General features: G+C 46.3%; 1 protein-coding gene across 1 annotated transcript in view; it reads right to left on the bottom strand.

Annotated features, from left to right (window-relative positions):
• Positions 1 to 316: 316 nt before the first annotated feature.
• Positions 317 to 19020, bottom strand: part of Park2 (parkin RBR E3 ubiquitin protein ligase) — a 1289129-nt gene continuing 1270425 nt past the window's right edge. The window contains exons 11-12 of the mRNA XM_005390686.2: positions 4026 to 4143; positions 317 to 2635 (exon numbers count right to left, since the gene is read on the bottom strand). Of these exons, the coding sequence (XP_005390743.1) occupies positions 2523 to 2635; positions 4026 to 4143 (231 nt within the window). The 3' untranslated portion in view covers positions 317 to 2522. The remainder of the gene's footprint in view (positions 2636 to 4025; positions 4144 to 19020) is intronic.

The raw sequence follows: 19020 nt of genomic DNA, 5'->3' as shown, positions 1-19020 counted from the left end.
AGACTTTTTTTTTTTTTTTTTTTTTTTACAACTTGAGCACAACCTTAAACACAGTCATCAGATATTTCTTAATGGATTGTAGAGAACAAAAATTCTTCTGCAAAGATTTTATTGGCATTTTTATATACTCATATTTTATTACAATTGTAAGATCAAACGATAGTGTTTGATCCCAAATAATACTTTGATTCATACTCATATATAGTGGCTTTAAACATTATTTTAAGAATCACTATTTTATTTTGAAACAAAAGAAAAGAAAAGAAGGGGAGAAGGAAAGAAAGGAAGGGAGGAAGAAAAAAGAAGGAAGGAAGGGAGGGAAGAAGGAGAGGAGGGAGGCAGGGAGGAAGGGTGGAAGGAAAAGGACATCGCCAGGAAGGAAAGAGACCAGGATAGAAACCACACAGCACCAGGGGCTTCTGTGGCCCCAGAAACTCACAGCAGCAAACCTCGTTTCGGTCTCACAAAGCCACACCATGCAGATTCGGAAGGAGGCCATAACGAGAAACCACTTAAGAAAGAGCACACTACGTCTGATGCAAAATGCTGCATGGTGGCCTTTCCATGCGGCGGGAGGGTGTCACCTGATCAGCCACACTGGGCCAGCACAAGGAGTGGGATTGTCAACAACACACATTCAGGCCCTGACTGGGGTTGGGCTCTGCACACCGTCTTGCCTCTGTGAAACCTGGGCCCTTGCCCAGGTTCTTTTCCTGAAACCACATCCCATCACTTGTTTGATATTTCAGCTTCTGGGCCAGTCTGGCAGCCGGAGGGCCTGATGGAGCCCCTGGGTTTTCAACAGGGTGAAGCACATGAGGCTGTTTGTAGTGACGGGGTGGCCACAGAACTCTGTCTTCCCCCAGTGCAGTAACCATGAGGGGAACAGAGGGCAGAATGTTCCTTGGGTGGCTGGGAGACGTGGGCACATGGACTAGGTGACGTGGTTAGGGAAGTGGAAATAGAGGTCTTGGAACGCGGCCTGGAAAGTTCCTGAGGTTGTCGTTCTCCTCTGCCAGCAAGGACCTGTGGTAAGATTTCTGAAAGAGGAGGCTGGGTACTGACTTCAGTTTCCAGGTCTCCAGAAGTAGAAAGGACTCTGTGCCTCTGAGACACGGTACAGCCTGTGCATACTCACCACCCTCCTGGGAAGCCAGGCTCAGTGAGAGCAAAAGGCCGTAGTTCACTGTCTCACCTGTACACTGAGCAGCAGAGATGCATTTCACAGTGTGTAGTGCATATTTTTTGATGTGGTGCAAATGTCTAGAAAAAGTTGACAGTTTGATCACTCTCAAATTCAATGTATGTTAATCTGAGGAGTATTCTAGTGTGCGCTAACTGTCCTATACAGAGAGCTCCGCCTTGCAGGAACCCCCTGGGGGGAGTGTGGGCAGGGCGGGGACTTGCAGGCTGGGGAAGGGCAGGGGTGTGCAGAACACGTGCACCCTCCTGCACACCTGTGGGAAGGGCCAAGTGCATTTTTGCTTAGTTTAGGAAATGTTCTTCTCTGAAGATTTTGTATAATAACCTGCACTTTTGTCGACAGTGAACATAACATCATAATGTTATGAAATCATGCCTCAAAAGTCTCATTTAAAGCACTTTATGTATTAAATTTAGAATGAAGATAAATGCATTAGCTAAATTCTCAAGCTGCAAAATGAACACTTAAAATCAAATTATAGATTTTGTAATATTCCTAGGAAAATAATTTCTTTCTAAAGTTGCAAATAATTAAATGAAATGACAGTACATTAAATTTTGCTTTCTTCTCTGTAATTTCAACATTCCACACTCAAATTAGCTTTTGTAATTTCTCACTTAGTTTAAAAGCTGATGTGTGCATAGTTGCTATTTCATCGGCACAATTTATAAAGATAGAATTCTTGGGGGTAAACAATTATTCTTGACTATTGCCTGGGACTCTTTGCACAGAGATGTTCTCTGAAAATTTAAATAAGAACATTGCTCTGACAGCCGTGAACATAATTCTGAAAATTCATAGGAGTTAGTCTTGCATGGTGCCACTGGCGAGAGTCCTCTCAAACTACTCCCCACCTTGCCAGTGGCTTCTGCACTGTATTTGCTGAAGGACAGAGGCAGGAAATTAAACCTTAGGAATTGCTCCATGTATTGATTCAGCCCAACTTGAATTCAGGCTAGAAAAACAAGCTATTCAAAGCACATAGGCTGCTGTTTAATTTGTGTGCTGGCCTTGTATGATCTTGGGCCTGAAAGTGCCTCTTGCTGGTGTCAGACTTGGCTTTGCTGTTTTCCATGGATGCAGTGGAAGAGATCCAGGAGCTTCTGTAATTTTGCTTTTGTGATTTTTGGCAAGAATTTGAACCCTGAGTTTGTGCGTGTGCCTGTGCAAGTGCATGTGCGTATGGGCGTGCATGCGTGCATGCGTGCATGCGTGCCTGCAAATTAAGTGTTTGGGAGAAGAAGAAGGGGCAAGTGAAGACAGGATGGTGTGTGTTTCCAATAGGACAGGTGGCCAGACGTGTGTTCCACCGTGGTTGCTACACATCGAACCAGTGGTCGCCCATGCAGGTGCGGTTCCACTCACAGCCACAGGTCCAGCACCACTCGAGCCTGCACTGGGGCTGCGGACACTTCATGTGCATGCATCCACCTGCAGGGGCAAAAGACACAGTGCTGTGGGTTGCAGCGCATGTGTGGGAGCCACTCCCATGCCAGCTTGCTGGTCTAGAAATCACTTTCTAAGTGAATGGTCCAAATGGTGCAAGGGCAGAGAGAGCCCGAAACAGAGAACATCAGAAAGCAAGGTAGGCAGCTCTAAAGTCAAAACATTCGTTAAGAAATGGAAGCACACCTCTTCCCACAGAGCAAATTCTATTTGCAAATCTGTTTATTTACTTCTTCTAAAATAAGATTTTGAGGCAAATGATTCATTTTTTGCAGTCAATTCCTTATTCAAATAAATTTAATATCTATTGAATTCAGTATTTGAAATATATTCAAAAGTATATTTATGTAAAGGCTACTGTAATGCGGAAGCCAAGCACCAAAGCACTTTAGGATACTGATTCCTACACACCAAGGGGGAGAAACCAGAGCCCAAAGTGCGGACTAGTGTCCAAAGTGGTATTCACAGGAGTGATATGAAAAATAAAATAAACATAAAGCAAATGATGAAGAATTTCATCGCCCAAAATTTTGGAAAGAAGTTAATGAAATGAACCAGGCTTCTTTACAAACGAGTTTGGAACAGCTTTGATAGCCTTGTACAGGAGGTGAATGGAGCAGTAACACTGCTTCTATGGCAGCTTCTGAGAGGGTCACTTGCTCTCACGCCATGCAGCACTCAGCCTAGTGAGTGTGCTCTCCCAGTGCGTGACTTCTGCTCTCCTGTCAGCCGGTGAGGGGATGCAGTGGGGAATCACCTGCCAAATGGGCCTGACATGGTGGTGTCCCCTCGCCCCTGGAGTGCCTCTGCACACTAGAATCCCATGGAGGACACTGGAATCCTGAATGGGAAGCTTTCCTTGTGATGGTGGACAACTAATTAAACACCAAGTGTCTACTATTATTAGAAATAAGGGTAATTCATGTTCACTGAGTGCTTTTTCTCCACCAGACCCTGGGTGAAGTCGTGATGAGCATGATGTCCTGTGCTGCTGCCAACAACGGTGCCAGGGAGCTTCCCTTGCCCTCTCTGCTTTAAAGACCTGAGGGCCAGGCATTTATTTCCCATGGAATCCACACCAAGAAGCTTCTAGCATACCTCCTCTGAATGTGCACTAGCATGTGAAAGCATTTCAGAATTCCTTTTGTGAAGAACCAATGTTATTTTAGAGGAGCTGGGGCTCAGGAGGTTAAGAAACTTAATATGAAGGAAATGAGTTTCAAACTTTGCTTGGAGGGGCTCAAAGGATGGCAGTGCTTGCTTAACCACATACACGGTTGTTAGACCTGACCAGAATCCCTGCCTGCCGCACCTCACAGCTTGCACCCCTGGCGGAGCCCAGAGCCTCCTCCTTCCCTGCTCGGCCCGCACTCACCATTCTTCTCCACTGGCACGCTGCAGCGAGGGCAGGGCTTGGTGGTTTTCTTGATGGTTTCCTTGGTGGCCTCTTCCCAGCGGGCTTGCTCGGCGGCTCGCTCATCAATTCTGTAGGCCTGCGTTGATGGAGACAACAGGAGTTTAAATTCAGATCTTTATCTCTGGGATTGAAGTTTGGCCCTACAGAGGAGTCTTAAAGATGGAGTGCCTTTAGGCAAGAAACTCAGGAATCAACTCACTTGGTGGGTGCTGGACAGCACAGGATATGCATGGAACACTCTGTTCTTGGCGTCCCTTTCTAAACCATGAGGAACTTCTACTAAAGTTCCTAGCTTCTGTCCATAAGCTAGGCACGGGTTGCTCAATTATATAGCATGTAATCTTTATTCTATTATTTTGCATTACTGTAATAAATAACACCTGTTAGGCAGTTAATATGCAGGCAAGGTGATAAACGCTTACGTGAAATTCTTATCAGACACTTCACTAGCTGTGAAGTGAGCAGCTGGCTTTCACTTTGCTTTGAAGATTAGATGAACTAAACAAGGGGCTGACATTGGTCAGGAGAGGAATCTGTGTGACTCCCAAACCTTTGCCCTTAAACTTTATATCTGATTTCCCTTGCTTCTTGCATCTAGGAAATGAGGAACAACAAATGTTGCTACAGAGGGACATCAGTAAGAAGAAGGAAAGGACAGAGAAGCAGGCTTCAGGAGCCGGTAACGTCCAGAGATGAGGACTGGGAGCACAGCTACTTGGGTTCAAACCCCAGCTCCACGCAGGTAGGTGATACTGAAAACATTATTTAACACCTCTGAAAGTTCTCATTTCCTAGATGGAAATAAAAATAAATGCCAAATGTATAAGGAGAGTAGGGGATTATAAATTCATGTCTTCAAATTCTCAGAATACCTTATATAGTATTATATGATATCACGCGTTACTTCAGGATCTATAAAATGGCAATGTCTCAGATATGTCTGCGAGCATGACTCATGCCACTGAGGACTAGATTATCCTTTACTCTTACCACCTGCTATGGACAAAATGTGTCCCCCAAAGTTTGTGTGTTGAAAACCTAGTCTCCAAATTCATGTGCTAATGGTCCCAGCGAGGTGGTTAGGGTTGTATGAGGCTCTGAGGGTGGGAGCTCTGTGATGCTATTAGTAGCTGTATAAGATGAGAGAGACCCAAGGTAATGCTACCCTGTCTTGCTATGTGATATCTCCATGAAGTTACAATGGAAAAAGAAAAAGAAGAAGAAACCAGCTGCTGAGAAGATGTGGGTGCCATGCTCTTGGACAACACTGACTCCAGTACTGTGAGTCAAATCACTGCTTATTACTTATTAATTACTGTACCTGGCATCAGGTATTTTGTTATTGCAACAGAAAACTGGTTAAGACACCTCTGACAGGGGAAGGGGTTTTGGAAAGGCCACTGTAGACATTCATCCTGCCTCTGGCCAGTATTCAGACATTGTGATCTCTCCCACTTATTTCAAATATTGGATGACATGTGCAGAGAAAGAACTGGTACATTTTTAGATTTAGTAGAAGTTCTTCATGGTTTAGAAATATATTTCAAAAATTTAATTAAACAGAGTCCCTCCAACTTGGACTTTATAGTATTTAAAAGTTTTTTTCTATGCTTTAAAATGAATACAAACATGCAAGTTATTTTACTAACTTGTAATAACAATTTAAAATTCTACCGGGGCCACTGGTTGGCATGAGAGCTGGTCAAATGCAGCAATTATGCAAACTGGAAGGATGAAAGCCCCAGCCTGAGGTGCTCACACATAGGTTTCCAGCCCCGGCACAGTGCTTAGAGACCACACTGCTGGGGAACAGTTTTCTAGATGTAGGAGAGAAGCCAGAGGCATGGGGCTGGCTATGCTCAGAAGCTCCCACCTTGGTAAAGTCAACCTCCCATCTCCACAGTGAGGCTCCCAATAACCCGTAAATCTAGTGAAAAGAAGCCTTCGCTCCCGACATAAATCCAGCATTTATCATTTTATTTTCACATTCTAAGCCCTCCCTTTTGTCTTTTTGAGACAAGGTCTTACTATACAGTTCACATTAGCCTTGAAATCACTTTATAGGCCAGGCTGGGCTTGAACTCACAGCAATCCTCCTGCCTCAGCCTCCTAAGTGCTTGGATTATAGGTGCCACCATGCCTGGCCTCTAAGCCCTTTTGAAATGTTAAAGTTTCTTAGTCTTTATGAGTGAAGTACTATAAGGAAAATAACTGTGCTTATATATAGGTTTGCAGCATTTAACAGCTTTTATAGAAGTTGGTTTCTGTGTAACAGAAATTAGTTTATAGAATGTTTCTGTTATTTCCAAAAGTGAATTCCTTCAGGGCCAAGGTCATGTTTGAGTCATCTTTATATTTCCGATGGCTGGTGTGCAGTAGACGTTTACTACACTTTAACTGAGTAAATTAATAAATCAGTGAACAGCCAGCCCAGGAGGACACCTGGAACAAGCCCATGGAGGGCTGGACACACAGGCACATCCCTGAGGGCAGTGGTTGGATTTGGCTAAGGCTGGTCACTGGGGCGAAGCCAATTCCATTTCAGTTAAGTCCATCACATTCACAAAAATGTGACTCAGAGTGTTGTGTGGTTTGCATTAGAATGAAGTAGAATCAGTTTAGCTGCTAACAAGCAACCACAGGTCCCTGAAAACTTTGGCTCTGGGACAACACAAGGCCGAGAGCCCAGTAAGAAGGCTGTGGTTAGTGATTTGGTATCTTGGCACTCATCTTAACTACAGGACTGCCAGTCACCTCAGACGCGAGTGGCTCTAATGCTTAGAGGTGGGTATCAAATACCTACCCTTCAAACACGCTGCAAACCCACCCCAGACTTTCCTTTTGAAAGACCAGGAGTTTTACAGTGGGTTAAAATTGCTTATTGGTGGCAAGTTGGTCATACAGACTGGAGAAAAAACCAATTTTCCTTGTTAGGAAGTGGTTTCAGAATGCTGCTTTCCAGCCCACGGCACACAGCACACCAAGTGTGAGCCCCCATTGCACAGACCTAAGCTGCTGGGTGAACTGTGGAGGGGAAAAGTATGTATTTTTTTTTTTTTTAAATGGATAGGTGTTCTGGTGAGGAAGTAAGAGAAATAGCTAAAGGCCAAGATAAGAAAGCGCAGGTGTGTTCTGGTGCTGGCTGTGGGGTTATTTTTCTAGTCAAAACCGCCTACTGTGTGGGTCCCTTTGACCCAGAGAACTGAGGCAGAAGGCACAGAGCCAGGAGCCTGGCGTTCTCCTTACTTGTAACCTGGGTTCTAGGGTGGGACAACCTTACTGGAAATTCAGGAAGAAGAGCTTGATGAAGAGTGGATGAAGACAGATGCCCATTTTAGGCTTGATTCATTCCGCGGTAGGGCCTGCGGGGAGAAGACTCTTTTCTCTAAAAATTGTGAACCAGAAAATCTCAGACAAAATTTGTGAAAAGAGTTCACATTATCCTGCTTAGCCTAAAAGTTATGCATGCCAAAAGGTTCATTTGAAAGCTGGATGTGGTAGCAGGTGCTACCACAGTGTAATCACAGCTATTCAGGAGGCTGAGGTGGAAGGATTGAAAATTTGAGGCCAGCCTAGGCAACTTAGGAAGACTCTGTCTAAGAATAAAATTAAAGGGGCTGGGGGCTGGGGGCATAGCTCACTGGTAGAGTGCCTCCTTGGCATGCATGAGGCTTTGGTTTAATCCCCAGCACAACAATAACAGCAAAGTTTCATTTGAAATCTTTCCCAGGTAGGTCGGGCACCCAAGAGCCTGGCAGAAGCAAAAATATCTTCTGTGGAGTAATGTCCATTTGAAAAACAAAACCTCAAAGAAATTACAAAAATAAAATTCCAAGAAACCTGAGATAATAGTAAAAAAAGTAAAAAACTCATAAAACACAGCAGAAATCTAACCACTATGGCTGAAAGTATCAGAAATACAAAACTACAAAATCAGACAAGCTGAGATTTTAGATGTTGAGAGAGCCAATTATAGAGTACAAAATAAATATGCAAAACACCTTTACAGAAACAAAAGAGAGCATGGGAAGTATGGTACTGGAGTGAGTGAGCATCAAAACTAACCAGCAAGATTTAAAAATGAAACAAATTCTGTTTTGTCCATTTTTTTCCTGGATATGAAAAACTAACAATGCCCAGTTGGTGAGTTATACCATAAACTGGATGCAAATGAAGAGAGGACGTGTGCACTGAGAGATGGAAACATTCCACTGAGTGCGGGTTAAACAGCAAAGAAACCAAAAATATGAAAAGGAGATTGAATGATGGAAGGGAAAGTGAGAATCCAAAATTTCTTCAGCTCTAGAAGGAAACAGAGAACATAGGGGCAAAACAGACTTGAAGAGAGTGGCAACAAACACAAACCAAAACTCAAACTCAAAACCAAGCCGTAGATTATCTCCCAAAAACCCACAGATTATCTCCAAAGAAGATAAAAATAATAACCCACAGAAACCCACAGATTATCTCCAAAGAAGTCACAATTATTTTGACGGCTGACCTGCTAACCACGGAGGCTTGCAGACGGTGGAACATACTTTCAGAGCACTAAAAGCGAACACCGGCCTGCTTAGAGTTCCACTGAAGAGGCCAAACTAGTTTTCAACAAGGAATATGAATAAACACTGTCAGCCATAAAGCACAGAGTGTTTCCCATCAGCAAAACTCACGACAGGCCGATCCAAACAGGAAAAGCTCCCCCAAAAGATCTGGGTGGAAGATAATGGCAATGTATGGGTAAATCGAAGTGAATCTCAACTGCGTAAAATTATAAAAAATACACAGTGTAGTAACTATTGTTGTTCTCTTATGATTCAGTTATGAAAATTTTTTTTTGTAAAAATAAAAAGGGAAGCTAGAAAAAACTATAAAAATAATGCTTACTGTGTTGGTTTAAAAAAATCAAGATGGGACTAAAATAATGGAAAAGAATAGCATGACAGTGAGAGAATTAAATAGTTCTAAAGAACTTGTTTTATTTGACTGAGTCATTCAACTTTGTCACATTGAGATACATTTACATTTCTAGATTAATCAGTAAAAGACCTCACTTACACCGTCAGTTTACATTACAGTTATCCTGAAACATCACTTATACTCATTACATTTTTGAAACAATGATAATTATTATACCAGCCACCAGGGCACAGTGCCAGTATGGCTGTAGGCACTGTTGGCATTTGCAATTGAACACACTACATTTTAGTGAAAATCTAATGAAGATATGATTTCATGTTTTTCTGACCCAGGTTAAGGGAAGCCTGCAGCAGGAGGTCGGTGGGTAGAAAATAGCAATAACATCTTGGGTATAAAAGGAAAAAACAATGAACAACCCAGGTCTTTACCATTGTTCACTGAAGATAAAAGCTGAGATATATTTACAACAATGAAACAATATACAGTTGTCAAAATGAATGATCCCAGGAACCCAATCACACAGAATCTCAAACACGCAATGTTCACTGAATAAAGCAAGTTGCAAAAGAACATATGAGCACAATTTTTCCATATAAAGTTGAAAACCAAACTTGCAATACAATAGCACATGTGCTTTAGAAAAAACACATGAGACAGCAAGAAAACACAAATGTATATGAAAAGTCTACACACACATGAAAGGTCCCTGCTGGGAAGCCGAGCTGGAGGGTAGCAAGTTGGAGCCCGGCCAGGGTGACTGAGTGACTTAGCTAACCGCGTCTTATTGATAACAAAAAGGTCTGGGATGGAGCTCCGTGTAAAGCTCTGGCTTCAATTCCTTGTAACACACACACACACACACACACACACACACACACACGCACACATGCACACATGCACACATGCACACACACACATGACAATGGGTGCTTTGGGGTATGAGGGAGACATAGGGATTCTCAGGGGGCTTGGAGATAGCATGGAGCTTTATCTCCTAAGATGTGCCATTGTTCATGTGTGTCTACTTTATTTCTCTAAAATTATTATCCTTAAAATATATATGTTGTATACACTGTTTTAAAACATATGTGTTTGACCATATATGTGTTTAAATTTTCACAATAAACAGGTTAGAAATCCTGAATACTATTATAAATATGTAAAGTCAAAATTACAATGAAATACATTCCTGATTGTCTCATTGTTGTTATTACTATATGCTTGTAATCAGAATTTAAAGACACTTAAAATTTTTTCATTTCTAAATGTATATATTCACTGCAAACATTTTGAGAAACAATGCAGAAAAAGCAAGACAAAATTTATCACCAATTATGGCCACTATCTACATTTTTATGTCTGTACTTGAAGTATTTAAGAAATTACATGTGCTATTTTCTACATATTATTATTTTTTTTGTTTGTTTGTTTGTTTTCCAGTACCAGGAATTGAACTCACGACCCTGTGCTTGCCAGGCAGGTGCTGTGCCGCTGAGCTAAATCCCCAGCCCCTACATAGTATTTTTGTGATCCAGTTTCCTCCTTTAAAACACACTGTGCACATCTCCCCATACCACTTGTAGGTGTGGGCATGTACGCGGTGCACAGAATTTTAGTTTTCTTAATTTCCCACAATCTGGACACACCCTAATTTATTCAGCCAACTGCAGACTGCAGAATCATGGGCAGTTCCTTATCAGTCTAGAGACAAACCTTCTTTAAGGGGAGGCTCTGTCTGTACCTGAGAGATTAATTCCCTGGCGCTGAACTGCTCAGGGCATGTACACATGTAAGTGCTTTGCTACATGATGTCAATTTAATTTGGTTGAGTAAAATGTTTATTCTGCTAAGGACACTATGCTCAACCCAAGGAAAAGACTCAGTGAAACTTCAAGAAACTTCATGCTCATCAGTAGCACATTACTGGAGGATGATTACGAACTAAAAAATCTGCATATTTACATTAACATGCTTTGGTCTTTTAGGGAAGAAAGACAAATTTTGGCAAATTCTTTTCTCTCAAAATCACAATGTTCTTTTGTTTGTTTGTTTCTGTTTTGAGACAAGGTCTTACTCTCCAGCCCAGGCTGGCCTTCACCTCGGTCTTTGCAGGGCTGAGATTACAAGCATGTGCCACACACCCAGCTTCATCAGAATGGCAGTGCCCTGTTCTCTTTTCTGATCTCCACTAGGACTGCACACCACAACCTTACTGCCTGGAAGGGCTGACAAAACCTCCTGTGGGGCTTTCACATCCGGCTCCAGTTAGCTCAGGGCTGGAAGGAGCTATGGTTTTTGTCTCTGGGATGGAGGAGGAAAAGGCAGAAGCCAGGGCCACACTGTTCCCCCTTCCTTCCAGAATAAGCCTCTGCGCCCTTTCCTCTAGAGAAGGCGTGTGCCCGGGAATCCCAGCCCCCAGCGTGACGGTGAGAGGAGGTGATGACGCCGTGAGGTCGGAGCCTTCATGCCGGGATCAATGCCCTCGTAAAGACAGCTCTCCTGACCCCTTCGTGCTGCGGAGGACACAGCCAGAAGTCAGCAGTGCGCAGCGGACTCTCACCAGCCAGGACCTCACTGGTGTCCTGACCTCAGGCTTCTAGCTCTAAAACCGTGAAGTAAATGTTGTTTTTAAACTGCCCAGGCTCGGGCGCTCCTCTCTGTAGCCCTAACTGACTAAGCAAACTGTATTTTGAAGAGTTTTGTTTGTGAACGAAATGCTGCTCCTCATTGTAAATGACCCTGCAGCGGCTGCGCGGGAAGCACCAGAGGTGCCGGGGCGGCGTGACCGTATTTCCTGCTGTGCCCGTGTCCCGTGCGTCTCCTCCAGTGTTCTGAACTCTGGGGCCTTGTTGGCCTTGTGGGAGCCCCCTCCCGAGGCTCCCAGTTCCCGGAGTTTCACAGGTGAGCCCACCAACCCGGAGCCTGTACCCCAACCGCCCCCTCTCTGAGGCTCTCACACTCTGGGCCACCACTGCTCTGCCCCTCACTCCAGGCCAGACAGCTAGGGCAGCCCCCTCTCCAGAGCCACCAAATGACATGAAGTGGTCACCCTAACCCTGCCTGGCCTCCTCCCCACAGCGGCCAGGACAAAGGCTGCTGACTTTCCTCTTGCCGCCTCTCCTCCCGACCCACTGCAGGGCATCCCAGGTGGCCGTGTGTGGCACAGAGCTCTTGGGAACCCTGAGTACAACTGCCCTTTCACTGGCAGTCATCTTCTGATGTGCTGACCTCTCTGTTCCCAAATAAGGACGACCTGGACCAAAACTCAGTTACATCTGTTGTCCCAGTAAAACTCTTAGAAACGTCCTTGTTTTAAGAGTAATGAGATTTGGACGATCAACACTTGGTCACATATACATTAACAAACGTGCGTTGGACCCCATGCCAGCAGCTGGCAGTGCCCAAGCCAGTACCCATGGGCACTCAGCAGAGGGGGACATGGCTCCCTCTGGATGGAGGAGCAGCCACAGGATCCCTGCAATTTTTGTAGCTCCCTGCTTTCTGTCTGCCATTGCTCTTAGGTAATAGGCCCTATGGTCTTGCGTATGGAAAATTAAGAACAAGCGAAATAAAAGAGCTGAGAAAGGAGCCTGAATTAGATCTAAGTCTGATCAATGAGGACGGTGGGGGCTAATCAATGACAAGAATCTCAGCTCAGAAAGACGGTTTGATTTTCATCACCTTTTATAAATTTACCGCAAATCTCCAAGTAATAGTGGCTAGTGAATAACCTCAACCACATGCAAACACACATGTAGTTGTATTATGAACTCCAGATGCCAATTAATTTAGCAAGACTATACGAGACCGACGAGATGCCATGTTTTGGTTTTAGTGCTGTACAGTTCATGGTTTATGTGTTATGGTGCTTGCTTTGAGGGACTTGGTTTCAGGTAAGTCAGGGGACAAGCTGTATTAAGCTATTCTCTCTGAAATCATATATTTGAGTCTGATTCTGCGGGGAAACTATCTTAGCTACTTTTTTTCATTGCTGAGACAAAATACCCAACCCCCACAATTTAGGTTTATTTAGCTCGCAGTTTGTAGAGGTTTCAGCCCTAGTTGGCTGGCTCCACAGCAGGGCAGCATGGCAGCATGGCAGCAGGGGATTGAAGAGGAGAAATAGTCCACAACAAGCAAGCAGGGGAGAGCAAGCAAGGGACAACCACAGCTCCTTCTAATCCTTACATCTTACCCAGGCTATTGAGAGTGGGCAGCACTCACACCCTTGATCCTAGGGGCCTTGACCTAGCACTGCATGAATCAATCCCAGCATGACATACCCTAGATTCAGCCACCTTTGAAAAAGCCCCAGCTGTGATTGCATGAGATTTTGGGAGACATCAAGACACAAACCATGACAAACCAAAGGGAAAGGAGGTGGCCACTGCCCTGTGACCTGCGATTTACTGTCAGAGCAAAACCCACCTAGCGACAGGCCAGTGCGAACGCCACTCAGGGTGTGAGCACCCTTTACCCTTTATCAGCACCACTGCACTCCATCCATTCCAGTCCACCTCATTAGGGTTCTTGACAAACGAGGGCTGGCGTGTGGCAAGAAGATGTGGTCTGGGGAGAATATGCGCAGCTACTCCTGGTAGGTGTAGCAGGCAGGTAAGGAACAGGAGCCAACTGTGCTGTGGGGGTCAAGAGAGTCCACTCTGAAAACACCTTGAGGCTGCCCAGGGGCTTGCAAAGCACCTGCAAGACAAAAGGAGCACCGAGTACTTCCCTGCACTGAGAGGCACGTGCTTAACACCACAGGCCAGAGTCCAGGCTGGGAGAAGGAAACCCAACCCAGAAACTAAGGCAGGAAGGTGACAGCATCAAATGTTCTCAGTGCTGAGCTGGGGGAGGACCTCTTAGTCTGCCTAGCAGTTATCCAGCTCTCCTGGAGTAGCAGGTTAAGCCTGTCCCACCCGTGACCGGTAAATAGTTAGGACCCAGACCCTCACAGCCTGGAATACTTGGGGGTTAATTTACAGGAAACTGATCAGTGGATCACTGCTCTTTTTCTGGTAAAGAATAGATGCCTAATTTGATTATGATTTTATTTTAATTTTATTTTATTTTTGGTCTTTTTGAGACAGGGTCTTGCTATGCAGTTCAGGCTGGCTTTGAGCTCACTTTGTAGCCCAGGCTGCCCACAAACTCACAATGATCCTCTTGCCTCAGCCTCCTGAGTGCTGTTGATTGATTTTATTGCCCCGCAGTTTGCACAAAACTCAGAAATCGCATTCCAGCATTTCTTTCCAGATGAAAGGAAACTATATTCTGCCGCTTGTGCGCTTGTGGCACCAGCGCTTCTGTCCCCGTCAGTCTTCCTCCTCATGTGATGACTTGGTTTTCAGCAGGGGCTGGGGCAGAGCAGTACATAAGGACAGTGCCGGGACACCTGGCGCAGAGGGGGAGGAAACCTGCGGAGGTGACCCTGTGCCCAGGAGGGAACGGCTCAAGAAGAAACAATGAAAGCAGGCGTGGGTGCTCACATTTTCAATTGTAGCCCTCTGGGAGGCTGAGGCAGGAGAATTACATGTTCAAGCCCAGCCTGGGCAATTTATCAGTTTAGGAGCTCTGTCTCAAAATTTTTTAAAAAGCTGAGAATGTAGCTTATGTAAAAGCCCTGGGTTCAATCCCCAGTACCAAAGAACCCCACAACAGAACCAGTAACAAGTGTGTCTGTGACTTTAGGAGGGAATTGTGCAGCCTGGGCTTTGCCTGGAATATTTAGTTTACTTAGGGAAGGACCTCTGAAAGGCAGATCCTCTCATCAGCTATCTGAAGAAACCACAGCCCCAGTGGAATCACAGCCTGTGGGTGCAGGGTCAGAATCTGAATCTTGGGCTGTCTGATTTTACCCTCCAAGCTCCTGCAACCTTCAGTATAATGTTGCATGTGACACAGAGAACCCAGGCATGGAAGGGTAACACCTGACAGAGACTGGGAGGCTCTTGTAAACTGCTGAGGGAGCCTCCCTCTTCCCAGGACCCTGCCTTTGGGTCTCACTTGTTCCTCTACTTCCTGGGACCCCAAAGTGATGCCTGCCTTCTTGGATCCAGGCCACTACTGTCACTGTTATCAGCTTGCTGTCACTTTTGTCCAGCTTGTATGAAAGTCTCAGAAAGGGCATGTAGAGTCCCTGATTGCCAAAGCCAATGCCTTTCTTTGTTCTTGTTATCCCCAATTATCCCACTGCTTAATATGCAGGTTACTTTCCTCCTTGGCAAAACAGAGTCACCTAGAATGTCCCTCCAGAGGACCCTGCTGCTCCCATCAGTCATTTCTGTTGCTTCCCACCTCCACTAGGGAGAGCTCTGGGGAGTTAGGGACCCATATTACATTGGTGGAGCTGCCTGCCTTGGGCTACCTGTGCCCGGGACTGTTTTAGATCTCTGTCAGTTCCCAGAGGATTTTTATGGAGATGAGCACATTTTTGCTTCACATCCAAATGTCTTAATACTAATGTTCAAATCCTTCAAAAATGATCCGAAGTAGTGGCTGGGTACCTACTGGTTTCAGGATCACTCAGGAGTTTTTATTTGTTTTGTTTTGATTTAGGGTCTCACTGTATAGCCAGACTGGCTTCAGACTTGTGGTAATCCCCCTGCCTCAGCCTCCCGAGTGCTAGGATTACTGATGCGTGCCACCATGCCCGCCTCCTAGTGATTTTAAGTAATGTGATTCCTGTACTCACACTCTAGAGATTTGAATTCAGTGGGTCTGGGGTGGGGTCCAGAAACTGGAGACCTTGAGAATGGCCCTCCGGTTGCAGGGGCAGGAGACATGGGAACAGTTCATTCTCCAGATGGCAAATGTCACTTGGGGCCTGGAAAGTAGTATGGTTGTGTAGCTGAACTTGTCCCTGTTAATGGCCTTAGTCATCAAGCTATAAAGCAGTGACCTATTACTGTGCCACCAGAGGGAAAGGTTTTGTTGTGATTCATCCATGTTCTCCTCCCCCCAGAAGACAGCATGGCTCACAACGGCTGTCAACAGTTAGGGCAACTGTACAGAGGTCCTGCTTACTGTTCACCCTGCCAGGCAAGTGTGTGTGTGTGTGTGTGTGTGTGTGTGTGTGTGTGCGCGCGCGCGCGCGCGCGTGCGCGTGTGCATGCCAGCAGGATGGGACAAGTCTTTCTTCTTAATATTTTATGGCTGAAAATAGCAATTTCCAGTACGATATATATCTCTATGTCTTTATATAGTATATATCTCTACCTCTGTCTCTGTATATATTTATAGAAAAAGAGAGAGAAAGACAGAGAAAGGCCACGGGAAGGAGAGAGCACCCACTCGCCTTGGTAAGGGCAAGTTCAGGCATGCCGGGTCGTCTGTGGCTCAGGAGAGGACAACTGTTTTTGTCCTAAATAGTGCTGATTTTTCAGGGAACACTTCGAGACGTCTGTATCACGAGAAGCAGCGCTTGGCGTCACACGCGTGCGCCTGCAGCCCAGCTTTGTGCTTTGTCACACGGGTGCCTGCACTGGAGACCTACCTGGGGTCTCTGCTCACGTGCAGAAGTGTGAAAACGCAGTGCACGCCTGACACGGGTGGCTGTGAGGAAACGGTGGACACACAGGGCGCTGAGCGCAGAGCCGGGCACAGCCCGATGCTGTGCGTTTTACATAATCAGGACATTGTTATTTTGCGGTCGGAATCATCACCACCGCTGGTTTATCACGATGGGAATACTGAAACCGGGAATCTGTATAAACGGAAAGACGGCTGAAGGCCTGGGCTGGCCTGAGGTCTCTCTTCAAGCCACATGTAAATCACGGTGTTCTTATAGAAGTTTTTAAAGCCAAATTCACCCCCAGGACTCCATGTACATATATGTTAGAACAAGTTGAGAGAACGTTTCCGTGTTTTATCTTTCCTGCTTCAGGAAACTTATTTGTAAACTAATATATTCTAATCCTAAAAGTCCATTAAAATCTGTTTCCCAAAAAGAATCAGATTGTCGTTAACTCACTGAAAATACAGTTGATTTACTTCAGTATGAATCCTTTGAGGTGAATCTCAGCTTGTATACTTCACATTCCTCATGCACATCGAGCGCGGGGTAACGCTTCTTCAGCAATTACGAAACCTGCGGACAGGTTTCATACCCGCTTGCAGAGGGTCCAGCTGTACTCCTGCTTGTGAGCAGCCTGCCCCCTGCTGGTGACCACGGGAATGGCAGCACCTTTCCGGAGCCTCCAGATCATCCACCAAAAGTGTGTTGTTCCTGCCACACTCTCCTACTGCATCATCTTTCGGGGAATGTGTGCCGAACTTATTTTCTAAATAAAGAAATCATCAGAATTCTGGGATTCAAGGGAGTGCCTGGCTGGGGGCTGGGTCGACACAGGGCAGCACTCAGTGAAAATCCTGACTTCCTGGGCCGTGCTTGAGGCCGGAATGTGGAAAAGCACTGTTGAAGATGACAGCCGCAGTGGTGACGTCTGCTGATAGTACGTAATGAAGGTCGCAGAGGAGACCTGAGATAGTGCTGCTCTGTGGGGCGTCGGCGCTTCATGAAGGGGAGGAGGTAAACAGCGCCTATCAATTGCTTTGCGATTGATAGGGGAAGGGAACAACGTAAACATGAAGCAGCAAGATTATTAATAGGTACCGCTTATGTGGAATTTTTAAAGTACTTTGTGTTCCACTATTATAAGTTGATGGATGAGGAGAAATCTGCACTTGAGCGAGAGCGGTAAGTTAACTAGTTTCTCTCACACAGGAGGTCTCTAGTTGACTGCTTTCTCAGGTCATCGGTAACTAAAATGGTTGGGGTTCCGCAGGGACAGGCGCTTAGACGAGGAAGCCTCCAGGGCAGCGTGCCAGTGTGAACCAAAATAGAGGCCAGAGCCACCCCTTCGTGTAAAGGGGACCCGTCCTGGTCCACAGCGGACTCTTAGTTCTGCTACAGCTGATACCACAGCTTTTAATTCGACAAAGATTTGCCCAGGGCGGGCCGGACACTATCCCGGACGCTGGGGACACTGATAAACGAAAGAGATGACTGTATGTAAGTGCCAGGCAGCCCATCCCTGTGAGCAGAGCAGCGGCTCGCACACGCAACCTTCCGCTGCTGGCCCTGGAGGCTTGCTACGCTGCCCCGCCCCGCCCCGCCTGCGGGTGGGAGTGGGGCCAAGACTTGTGATTGGCCAGCTCCTGGGAGGTACAGAGGCCCTGCCTGCGCACCCGCTTGGAGGACGATTGCCAGCAGGAGGTCTTCACAGACACGCAGACGTCCCCCCTGCAGCGCGGGACGGGGATTCGACCCGGGCCTGGGCAACGCGCACAGCCACCCTGGCACGCAAAGTCAAACGTCTCAGCGGGTCGTGGGCGAAACCCGCTTTCCAGGTTTGACTGTAGCCGGTTACCCTGGCCTCGGCTCCTCGCAGGGCAAGGCTGGGAACGGCCGGCTGTTCCCGCAGGAAGGAGAGGTGCACCTGAGCGCGCGGGCCTCTCCCACCGAGGCTCCTTCGCCCCGGCGTGCGTCTGGCTCCGTGGCCGGAAGCGCTGCGCAGAGCGGGTGCGCCGCGGCCTCGGTGCCCCGCGTGTGCGCGCACGACGGCGCCGCCCGCGTGCCAGACCTGGGCCCGGGCGCCGCGGGGCTGGTGTGCGAGGGCCGCTCACGCGCCTGCCTGGGCCACTCCAGTTCTCGTTTTTACATTTGGTTTTCACAGTTAACAATTATACATATTTGTGGGGTTGAGCGGGCTGCTTCAAGACAAGTGTACACTACGTAATAATCAGACAAGGGTATGTTTTATCTCCCGTGAAATACAGCATTTCCCCTTAAGGATTTAGCGCCACCTGGTGACCAGAAGCGTTCCCCAGCGGCTTCCCTCTGGAGGGGACCCAGTCCCCGGTGTGTGTGCGCTGCGTGTGTACAGTGAATGTGTAGTGTGTATGAGTGTGTAGTACGGGTGTGGTATGTGGCATGTGTGCACTACATGGGTGGTGTGTTTGAGTGTGTGGTATATATGTGTCGATAGGTGGTATTGTGTTTACACATGTGTGGTATGTGGCATACATGTGTATA

Source organism: Chinchilla lanigera, unplaced genomic scaffold (genome assembly GCF_000276665.1).
Source record: "Chinchilla lanigera isolate Chin_1 unplaced genomic scaffold, ChiLan1.0 scaffold00038, whole genome shotgun sequence".
Lineage (NCBI taxonomy): Eukaryota > Metazoa > Chordata > Mammalia > Rodentia > Chinchillidae > Chinchilla > Chinchilla lanigera.
Note: the sequence above shows the minus strand (reverse complement) of the source record. Positions and strands in the feature narration are given on the sequence as shown.